Source organism: Rutidosis leptorrhynchoides, chromosome 4, assembly GCF_046630445.1.
Source record: "Rutidosis leptorrhynchoides isolate AG116_Rl617_1_P2 chromosome 4, CSIRO_AGI_Rlap_v1, whole genome shotgun sequence".
Taxonomy (NCBI): Eukaryota; Viridiplantae; Streptophyta; class Magnoliopsida; order Asterales; family Asteraceae; genus Rutidosis; species Rutidosis leptorrhynchoides.
This window is the reverse complement of record NC_092336.1, coordinates 581560651-581572927: the sequence shown is the minus strand read 5'-3', so window position 1 is coordinate 581572927 and position 12277 is coordinate 581560651. Positions and strand designations below refer to the sequence as shown.

At 35.2% G+C, this 12277-nt stretch overlaps 1 protein-coding gene across 1 annotated transcript; it reads right to left on the bottom strand.

The window, feature by feature from the left end:
• Positions 1 to 238: 238 nt before the first annotated feature.
• Positions 239 to 1932, bottom strand: LOC139845498 (fasciclin-like arabinogalactan protein 7). The gene is made up of 2 exons (XM_071835753.1): positions 1822 to 1932; positions 239 to 1162 (listed from the first exon to the last, which is right to left on the bottom strand). Exon 2 carries the CDS (start codon positions 1111 to 1113, stop codon positions 352 to 354), a length of 762 nt encoding a protein of 253 aa, XP_071691854.1. The 5' UTR covers positions 1114 to 1162; positions 1822 to 1932; the 3' UTR covers positions 239 to 351.
• Positions 1933 to 12277: the final 10345 nt, after the last annotated feature.

Sequence of the window (12277 nt, the reverse complement as noted above, 5' to 3'; positions counted from 1 at the left end):
TTTTGATAGTCACTACATACCGCAGTATGCCAGTATACTATGTTTTGTTTGCTACATTAATTTTTGCTTACACCCAATACATAAACGTGAAACAAAAACCAAAACTAAATGGGAATACAAAAACAACAATACTCAATACTGCACTTGCGATGTATGGAAAAATTAAACGGGAATGGATATAGTAAATGTAAAACATATTATACAACAAAAATACCTCAATTTCTCACATATATTTCAATTATCAATAAATGAAATACACAAATAAATAACGATATCGAAAGAATAGTTTTTGTTTGCTTCAAATCAAATCAATCCTCCATAGCATCATAAAAACATCCCAATCTTCGTATCTTACAAAATGACCACAAATCCAACAGAAACAACCACCATCATCAAACACCTCCAAGCACTCAATCCAACAACAATGTTGGATCCCGAAGTTGATGTTGCCTTTGCCGCCTTACCTTTCCCACCATCTGCAGCCGGGACATCAGCCACCGGAGCAATATCCGGCACCGGTGCAGGTGCCGGAGGTGGAATATCAGTTCCAAAAATTGCTTCAGGAAGCAACACTCTGTTCACTTGGTAAATAGCAACAGGGTCAGTAGAATGCACACTGCTACTGACTAACGTGTTGGTCCATCCGGACCCAATGTGTACGGTCCCGGTCACATCAGTAAAGTTCAAAGTGTAAGATCCACCTGCAAACGTGTTAATCGGTCCGTTGAGGTTTTTGAAATCGGATAGTGAGTAATAATGTGGTAGCGCGTGGAAAAGGCAAAGTTGTTTTAATTGGTCTGATGTTAGGTTTGAGAGTGAAGGTTTTTTTAAATTTGTAAATGCTGTGTCTTTGGGTACAAATAAAGTGAGGCCTTCTTCTGTGTTGTTGGCTTGGTTTTGTAAGGTTTCGATTACTTTGGTTGATTCGAGGTATTTAAGGAATGTTGAAAACGGGCCTGCGACTGATAGGAGTTCGGTTAGGTTTACGTAGTCGGGTGCTGGAGCTGGTGCCGGGGTCGGGGTTAAAATGGTTGGTGCCGATTCGGGCACTGCTGATTCAGAATATGTGAATAGGAGTGTGGTTAAACATATCAATATCTTGATGGAATCCATGCTCTAAATCCAATCCAATTGGGATATTATACTATAAATAACAACAATCCTGCAAAACCAATCTGAGTATTTGGATCATATGAAAAAAATCATCATAAAAAAAAAAAAAAAAAAAAAAAAAAGTTCTTGAATAATATCAGTCTTAGGTTGTGGCACTAGATCTTAAACACTTGGTCTCAATGTTTGACTTTTTAAAGTCTTTTGACATGCTCATTGACTTAAGTTTTATATGCATTTCCTAAAACATCTTAAACCTTTTCTTATTGTTGCTTCAGCCAAGTAAAGTTTCAAATTTAAGAATTACATTAAACAGGGCATTAGTGTGAAGCCAAAGATCTCAGATCAGATATCAAGATCTGATCTGTTATCATCTATGTTCTTGAGTTTAAGACAGCAATTTTCAGGAAACTCAATATCTAATCTTGGTTGATTAGTAAAAGTAAAACACTAATGAACTAACATTAAAGAATTATTGCAAATACATAAAGTAGCTACAAAACAACAATGTACTTCATTAAGCTAAGAAAAATATGCAGATCTAGATCTGTAGATGAAGAAAAAGCAAAACTTGGTAATGAAAAGTAATACCCAAATGAAATATCGAATTATACAGATAGTAAGAAGACAATGCAATTATGAAATTTGATAATACTAATGAATAAACATAAACATAAAAATAATGGGTCATTTGAGAGGAAAAGGACTGACCTTTGGCAGGAAGTTGTGAAAGAGGGAGAAAAAGGTGAAGTGAGATGATAATGCAGTTGAGACTGGATTGTAATGAGAGAGTATAAATAAGATGCTTTTGTTAATAAATTTATTTAGTACAGTAAGAGTGGCAGCTGGTGAAGGAAGGGGTTAAGGTTTGGTACAATTTAAAAGAGCAAGCAAAAGATACTGCTGTTAGTTTGAGTACTCAATTAGATTTGTATTTTATATATGATATATACTATGTATTTTATTATATTATAATGATAATGATAATGATAATGATAATGATAATGGTATAATTCAATAGTTCAATCTATCTATTCTGTTCGTAACATGGTTTTCAGTACTTGTTATCACATATTGTTATACTGGAAATGCTAAGCAAATGATTTTTTTTTGTGGTACAAAAGTTAATCGTGGCAGCATTAATTTGGACTTGATAATAACTTTTTATGGAAACAACCAAATTACGGAGTCACTTTCATAAAAAATGACATGTCAAAACAAAACGATACAAAAATTCCAGATATACACGAAAAATAAGCGCAACTACACTAGATAAATCAACCAAACAAAAAACTAAAACGGCCTTCAAAGTAGACAAGGCCAACCAAAACCCAACGATCGATGGTTAATTAACCCGAGCTTCTATGTTTCTTCCTCGTCAAACATCAGATCAGGGATTGGCTAATTTTCGCGTCTTTTTCGTTGTCTTTTCATCCGTTGTAGCATGCTTTTAGGTCGTGACTTTGTATAGTTTAGGCAATATATAGTTGCTTTCTAGATTGTTTAGTCTCCGTAGTTTTGCTACATACTATTCTATTCGATTGTATCTCTTTCGATGGTTTTATATAATGCTTGCTTTCTAAAAAAAAAAAAAAAGACTCAACGATCGAATCCGAAACAAAATTCTAAAAGGTATTTAAGTTTGGACTTCAATACTAAAGGGTATTTAAGTTTGTACCGACTCATGCATTATTTTTAAATAGTATGTACTTCTTTAACATTTTTGATGCCCTCAAGGTGGGCTTTCTTAATCAAACTTTCTTTCTCTTTCAGCTAATTTACTTATTTAATTAAAATAAAAGGAATTTCTTTGAAGTGTCCAATCTTGCACTCTACCCTACCACCATTACAAAATCTTTAAACGAGTTTCTTTTATTTTTTTTATCAACAATGGAGGTGGAATGTGTTTGATTTTGACTAAAAATGAGATCTTGTTGGTGATTAACCAAGTTACTCCCTCCAAGTTGGCTCAAGATAATTTGTCCTGCTTGCACAAACATACCAACGACGCCTTAATTGGTATATACAATTATGTAGTGTTTGAGTTATTTAAAAATGTAAAATCACAAATAGTTTTTATGGAAATGGTAAACACGCTAAAAGAAACGAATATTGTGCTAAGGCCACTCCCTATCGTAACTAAACTATTCATCCTCTTAATCTTCCACATCAGCGCCACATCAACACCAATATCCTATAACTAACTCATAATTAAACACTCCCTATAATGGCTAAAACAATACTCCTCTTAATATACAACGTACAAGCAATAAAGCATCAAGTCCAACAATAAAAAGTCACTGGACCCACAATTCCTATAACTAAACTTAAAACTCCCGTTAAATCCATGGTGAATGCGGGTAACTAAAGCGGGTAATGAGCCCGTGCCTATGGTTAGTTACGGGTAATGACGGGTAATGTGCGGATAACGGACGGGTAACTAACGATAGGGGGTGGTCTAAACACGTCTACATAAACCTATATTCACATTTAGGTACCTAATAGAATTTAGTATCGAGAACTCACACCAAACCTAAATGATCTAATATAATAAAATGTGATTGTAAATCGTCACTATTAATATGACGAAGGATCCCATCCCTATAGCCAGGGCAAGTGTAGGTAATGAGCAGTGGAGTTCCATGACCTCACTAGTCTGGAAATTTTTTTTTTTTACGAAGTTCTCTTAAGGACACCACAAAATCTTACAACAAGACCCTGTATATTTTTAGAAATTAATAGTTTTTTGGAAGTAAACAACCACTAAAGTACCCGTCAAATATAATTAGTACTGAAAAAAATTTCAGGACCCATTGAGTTTTGATCTTGCATTCGCCACTCCAGTAACTAGGTAATATGATTTGGTGTTCCGAGAACAATGTGATACATTCATACATTGATCACAAAGTTTGTGGTAACTTTGATAGAATAACCTTATGATCACTAATTTAAGGAATTTGAAGAATGACTCTCTTAATGGGATTTAATATGAAAAATATTCAAAGTCTAAGGTGTAAGTTGTAAATATTGCTAATTATGTGCCAAGAAGAATACCTCCGTACAAGGAACTACGGGCAAAAAACTTACCCCAGCGGCCCAGCTGCCAGGGCAGTGCAGAAGACGCCGAATTTTGTTTTATCACTAAAACTCCTCAATCTTCTAAGTATTTATATTTGAGTCCTATTCTTTCACTTTTACCTGTTTTCCCCCTCAAACTTGATTCCCATTTTTCAATCAAGCTTAAACCTTCCAACGTGACAATTGACAAATGTTTAAAATAAAATAACAAGGTCAGGATTTGGTAAAACCTATAATTTCGGACCGTTGGTGAACAAAAGATAAAATATTGATATCTGAGTATTGATTTACCAAATTTATAAAGAAATAAAAGTTTGAATTTATGGTAATTTATAGATTATAGATTATAGATTAAAGATTAATACAGTAAACAACAGGCATAGCCGCATAGATAATTACTAAATCAAGATCCGAGAAGGTTGGTTGGCATGTGCAAAATACATTAAAATATGGGAGAGGTCATTTAGCTACAAAACATAATAACGGCTCCCTTAACTTGAATTTAATTTTAATTATTCAATAAAATATAAAATATATAAATAATAATAATAATAATAATAATAATAATAATAATAATAATAATAATAATAATAATAATAATAATAATAATAATAATAGTTGGTTATGCTTTTCCGAAACGAAACGGAAAAGGGGTTCGAATAGATAAGGCTGACGGTATGACTTCACGTCCGGACGAACGAAATCAGAAGGGACGTTCCTCGGCACGTTTTTTGGTTTACTTGGTTCATTTTGTTGGTCTTTATTGTTGATTATAGTTGGTTAGTTTGTCGTATGAGGCGCTAATATTTTGAGTTTTATTTGATTCCGTTGTGTTTAATTTGTTGTGGTTTAGTCACTCACTTTTGTCCGTGTGACTCGGTTAAAGTTTGCTAGGCTTTATCTGTTGGTTGCGTCCTAGCAAGTTTATTTTTGTCGAGTCGTTTTTGTTCGGATTGATTGTATCGTTTAAATAGGTTCCTTCATTTTTTATGAAGGATTCCTAAATTTAATAGTATTCGTTATTTTAGCCAATAAAAAAAAAATAATGATAATAATATAATATCATACGGAGCAAATATTTATATTATTTTTTATATTGACAATAACGTGCTAATATACAGGTTTTGCATTTTGTAAGAAGGTGAGATGCCTATTTTTCACCAAGAACAAAACCTGCCGGCGGCAGTGCAGGAAGAACACAATGTACTCACATGTCTCATTTTTAATATAATGTAGTTTTTTTTTAACAGCGAATTTGGGATCACCCGAGGGGGACTTAACCACCCGTTGCGATCATCTTCCGTTTCGACTATGCCGATGCAGTGATATTAACCCGCCCTCTATCGCTGCCCGGGAGGAAACCTTGAACCGATCCAAGGGCACGGCCAAGTAAAACCCCCTCCCCTTTACCCCCCAACACAATGTGGGAAAGGTGTCATGGGTGGATCCTTACATGGCAGGGATAGAATTGCATTAATTGTTGCGCTGGAGTGGAGTCGAACTCCTGACCTCAAGTGTGTTAGAGGCAGGCCACTACCACTCAGGTACAACTTCAATCCATTTTAATATAATGTAGTATCATACATTATATATAAAAATAGCTAACGTATTTAGGAACAAAACCTGTTTGTTACGCAGCCATTGCCATGCCTTGACTTGTGAGGTGGACAAATTCAACGCCCAAAGTTCATGTTATGGAGCGTGGGTTTCAAGCATGGGAGGGGGCATGGATCGAATTCGTATGGATAAACAAATGTGTCTAGAAGGAATGTGGTCTCATCTGATTAGTTGATGTTTTACTATGTTTTCAATATATATTAATTTTCTATTTCTTTTTACTCAATCTACCATTCATATTTTATCACTCCTCTAACCCACTTAAACTACCATTACACAACATTTTCAACTCACACAGTCAATTCATCAATAAAGTGCAGACACAAACTCGTACCACCTCTCAAAACGAATAATCTAAAGGAATTAGTTTCATTGCGTTTGACATTTAAGGTAAACTATTTGTCTCCAAAGTACAATAATAGGTCATATTTTCCAAGAAATTTTTTTAACACTATGTATGTTCTAAGATCAGTCTCATCTTAGCATGTTCTAACTGAACTTCTCTTTTTCACATCAATATCATATCAATCCCAACCATTTTCATTTTTCTTTCAATAAGCTTTCACTAAACACACTATCCTTTTACTATTAATACACCACAAATAACTCTTACATACACATATATAAGACCGTACAAGTTGTAAGAAATTTATGGACCCATCAACGACCACTAATCGATAGATTGTGATCCCACAAACGACAAACGGACAGAATAAATGCAAGAAAAGTAAAAGACACAAGAATTTACGTGGTTATATGCAATCGGTATGATTGCTTTAGTCCACGGGCAACTAGAGAGTTTTTTTTTTTATTATTGATTTTCGTACATATGGTTTACAGAATACAATGAGTATATTTATAGTGTAACGACCCGGCTTTTTCGACTTGCTTTTGTGCTTTGTGCTTTCACGGAACTGCGTATTTGTGCGTACTGAGCTAGCTTATGCTCTGGGATCTTTAATCATGATTAATTACTCTCGTTAATATCTTACAACGTGCTATTAAGTGTGTAATCACTTAACTTGATCCCCGAATGCTTTTACGACCGTTGGTGTCACTTATCGTTTTAAACAAGATACGTACTTGGTACACGTTAAACTTTTGTCGTAATTGGAATATTATGACTGCGTAAACTTGATTGTTATTTATTATAACAATTATTTGGCTTAAGGGCTTATTTAATTAAGCTTAGTGTTTACTAATGCTTACTAGTTACCTTAATGGACTTAACACCTTAATTGACTTTACATGTCCCGACTCGTCTTTGTAACACGTGCTTTTCACGAATAATATTTCGAATATTATTTACGTTCATAATTAATTATTATTAATTATTTTTAATGAACTAATGTTAGTAGTTAATTACTTGGGCTTTTTATTTAATTGTTGCATACTTACATGGACTTGGACTTGGGCCATCAAAGCCCACCCTACATTACTTGATGGATTAATTAGGAGCCCACTTTTATGCTAGTAACTTATTAATGATAAACTAGATTAATTAAGTTAATGAGGAGATAAATTATTCAAGCATGCTAGCACCTTTCTCCCATGCATTTAACTTGTTACTTCTTTCTAGCATTCTACATATTCCCATACATGAAAGTGAGCTATTGACTTCCCCATTTGGAGCCCTATACCGTCGGTTTGCAAGGAGGGAATGGGGAGTTCAAGTTTCATTTTTTTTGTTTACTTATTTGCTTGTATACTACTTCATTTCACACACAACATATTTACACATTCATTTCTCCAACTTTCTCTCTAGTTTGTAAGTATTTTATATCTTTTTCTTTCTTCCTTTTTCCCTTTGAAAACCGAAAATCATCATCATCAATTTACTTGTTTTGTTACTTGTTGTTTGTTGTTGTTAAAGATCTAGTTATCTAGCTTGTATCTTCATAAAATTTTGTTTCTTCCATCTTTGTTTAATGAGAAAGCAAGAACAAGGATCTAAGTTCTATAACTTATGGTTCCATAATTAAGATGTTACAAAGATCTAAAACTCATAAGCCTTGAGAGCTTACTTGTGTTCATGTTTTGTAGACTTGAAGTTTATTTTCTTAAGATCCAAACTTTGATTTGAATCTTCTTAAGTATGAAACAAACATGAACATAATACTTGTAACTTTAATTTATTTTCTTCCTTTTGTAAGTACTTTAAATTTGTGATGTTGTTAATTTGGTCAAATATTACTAGTTAAACTTGATCTCATATTTCTTGAAACAAAAGTCAAACTTTGTAAGTTCAAGAACATGGAAGTATAACTTTCTAGTTATAACTTCATACACTTATGTTAGATCTAAGTTTCTATAGCTTATGGTCTTCCAATTTTATTTAAAACAAGAGCTTATGAGCTTATATACATTTTACAAGATAAAAATTTAAGTTTCATAACTTATGATTTTATTAAAGTAAAGATCCAAGTCTTATAACTTAGGATCTAACTTAAGAACACTAGATCTAGACTTTCTAGTCTAGGATCTTTAAGAACTAACTAAGATCTAAGTTCTAAACTTAATATCTTGTTTATTTAGTTTACTTTAAAGTTTATAGCTTAATACTACTATTAGAACACTTGTATGTGTTGGATCTAAGATCTTGATGTAACTTTGGTTCATCAACCTACTTACACCACTTAAATGAGTTGTGCTACTTATCTTAGACATACACTAGTGTCATGATGGTCAAACCTTGGCTAAAATGATGCAACCACATCAACGAGTTGTACACTTGAAGTTACAAGCATCAAGGATGAGAACCATGATGAGCATCAAGTACTAAGAACCCACCAGAACACATTGCTTACCATTTTTGGAGGTCTGATCAGTACCTGGGCTACTGGAAAAGTTAATTTCCAGATTTTTTGGTTCGAGTAGATGACTTTTAGTTTAAGACTCGTCTTAATCCGATTTACGGTTTAGGATCTATAGCCTTCCGAAAGTCACTACACCTTTGCAACGTTGTGCTGAAATTTCTGACCTACTCGCACTTAAACCATCGCCACGGTCAAACGAAGGCGAGCTTGGTTCTGAATTTTGGTCAGCAACTAGTGGACAATATACAGAGCCATGGCCACTGGTCTCACCTTATTTCAGTTTGTATAGAGGTCGTCGCGGCTGAACGAAGTCAGCCTTTGTTTCGATCTCTATTCTTGATTGAAACTTACTTTACCCTTTTCGACTTATGATGAATGATGATGATACTTAAGACCTAATTTACATACTTTTAAACCTTTGGGAATGATTCACTGACTTAGAAACTTTTGACTTAGGTTGAGGACCTTTCGGACCAACTACTTGCTTACTTATCTCGAATCAACTTAACTACTTTTCACTGTGAGTTATAACATCCCTTTTTACTTTAACTATTTTGGGAACTGAGAATACGTGCGCATTTTACGTTTTACATGCTAGGCACGACTACTTAAACTTTATATATGTGTGGGTTATACAACGGCATAAACTTTCCCCTTAGCTCGGTAACGTTTAGTCATTGGTCTTTGAACCGGTGAACGCGAATCTTAGATATGGATCCATAGGGTTTGACATCCCCACTCGAGCTAGTAGCGCTAGCATTTAACGAGTGTTTAATACTTCGTAAACTTACGCACTCGCCAAATGTACTTTCAGGGGGTGATATTTACGTTAAGTTAGTTACCAAGTGCCCACGGTTGAACATATACTTTATCATACTGATTTGAATTACTGATTTAAACTGCTGGTTAAAGCACTGAAATCTCGTGGCCTACATTACGTTACTGATTACAAACAAACTATAGCTCACCAATATTCGTGTTGACTTTTTAAGCATGTATTTCTCAGGTGCTTAGACGTTGTTGCTTCCGCTGTTAGACTTGCTGTCTTGGTGTTACAGACTTGCTGTGTTAGACTTCCACTGCATTACTTAGAGATGTCTCAATCATGGAACTTTTGTTTTGCATTCGTAACTTACATTATTTTCAAACAATGGCTTTGTAACGACCTTTGGGTCACGTACTTATGTTTATGCTTCTATTCCTAGGAAGCACGTTGTCTTTTGTAAAACGCTATATTTTTCATGAATGCTAAAATGGTTTTCAAACAGCATATAGTGTTTAACCTTGTAATGATCCTGTTGTTGATGATCCGTACACGTTGGTTTTGTACGGGGCGTCACATTTGGTATCAGAGCATTGGTTGTAGGGAATTAGGTTGCATTAGTGAGTCTTGATCGAGTCGAGTAGGATTCGCTAATAGAACTAATCTACAACTTGCTTGTTTACTTGTTTCTGTGAATTGCTGCATGCTACTGTAATTTGTTACTACATGTTACTGCTTACCACTACTGCATGCCACTGCTTACTTCTACTAATGTATGAACTTGCTGCATGCTACCGTTCCCTTTTACTGCTATGTAAACTCGATGTATGCTTTTGCTTATTCTCGCTACTGCATGCTACAATCTGCTTTTAGCATGTTACTTCGATATGATACTGTTACTATTGCCATGTTACGTACTGCTGTAGACGATCTAGGCTGCTGTAGTTGTTATGCTTGATTACGCTCTTGCTACATGTCTGCTATTCGCTTTACTGACTTGGAGAACTTATCCTTCCCAGTTCAGATGTTTTTCTGAACTACTTTCCCACTCGTGTAACCCTAAAAACTAGTAACGTAATTCACCTGTTACTACTGTTCCACCGTTCCAGAGATCGAAACATTACTTCACGCAATCTAGGAAGAGTACCCCTCGGATTACACGCCCACTAAAGTTGATCCTCAGATGTGGAGATATTGGAGGACTTGTTGTAGTAACCGCACCCCGAGCTCACTCTAATTAGCCATGTACAACGTATGAACAATAGAAGGTTGTTCGGTTGATACATACCCTGTACGCTTTCATGATCGTCACCTAACTCTTTCAATCTTCACCACTGCTCGACGATCTAACGACACTTCTGGACTTAGGTTCCAAACACTCTTGGGCATTGGAGAAGCCAGGGGGACATCTCCTTTCACGAGGTCAGAGTGCCTTCTACAGATGCTCAGCCATACCCAAAGACTTGGGAGTTGCCTAGAGACATATCATATCACTACTTGCTACACGTACAGCTCGACGCGAGACCCAGATTGAATTTCTAGAAAGGAACCTAACGACGTTACCTGAACCCGAACATTTTTAAGAAATTTTGGGATATTTAGGCATTGATGTATGACCTACGGAACCTACGCGCCCACACCAAGAAACCGTGAGATTAATCATGTAGATTCTATTTTGAGATAGCATAGATAAAGAACCGTTAGATGAAATTGAGTAAAACTGGAAGTGATCACGTTACATTGACCATATGGAATGATATTGGAATGAACGTACGATTTAGTACAATAAAATGACGCCAGGCCAGCGTGATTATATTGAGATAAATCATGCAGAAGTTCCAATGTTACTACATGAGGAATATGAGATGATCCGGGGAAAATTTTGGCAGGGATCACTTGAGCTTACACATTATAATCTGTTAAAGGTTGGGAAGGAATAACCACGTAGCCCAGATACTGTACAAGAAGGGCCTTGATTGCAGAATTGATAACCCGAAAATTTGTTATAGATATCGACACCCTGGACATTTAAGAAAAAAGGTTCTCATATAGGAAAAACTTTAAACTTACCTGCGGTAAAGCAATCATTATAGAGACTTGCATGAATCCTGATTTTAGTTAGGGTACATTTCGTCACAACGTTTTATTGTCTGGAAGTTGTTTAATACTAGAACGATAGAAACCTTATATCTAAGAACCTTAGTGTTATGACTAATAAGCCATTAACAACCATGAGAATTGAGTATTCTATAGGACAAGCTAATGGTAAGCTGGCAGAGATAGAGGAATAATTTAAGGTAGTACCTTAAAATTAACAGGTGGGTCATTTGGAGATGACCTCATGTCAACAAGACTTGGAAATTTTGAAGTAGTAGTTGGAAAGGATTAGTTACCTATGCACAAGCAAATGTTATCTGAGAAGATTGATAAAATTTTTCATGGCAGTATAATAAGATTTGGTTGAAATGAACCTTAAGATTAACCTAGCACTCACCAAGTTAGGAAGCTTGATGTAAAAGTTGGAATGGACTTTAGGATTAACCTAATACCCATCAATTTGAGAAGTTTGATGAAATAGTTGGAGCGGACTGGCTTTCAAGGATGAAAGCGAAAGCTATTTATAGTAGTAAGGTTATTCGTACACCTCGCGAAAATGGTAAGCCATTAATAGTTTACGAGGAGAGAAGTAGCTCGAAACTGAACCTTATTAGTTGCATGACAACAACCCGAAATTTCACAATGGAAATGGGAAGGAATAACAATGGATTTCATCACGTAGCTACCGAAAACGGTAGGCGGTTAGAAAATTATTTGGGTTATTATTGACCATCTCACCAAATCTGCTTGCTTTCTAGCCACTAAAGAAACCGATACGATGGACAAACTTTCACAA

Bases quoted from the DNA above. Each gene is read 5' to 3' on its own strand.
- LOC139845498 (XM_071835753.1), bottom strand. From the start codon at position 1,113: ATGGATTCCATCAAGATATTGATATGTTTAACCACACTCCTATTCACA.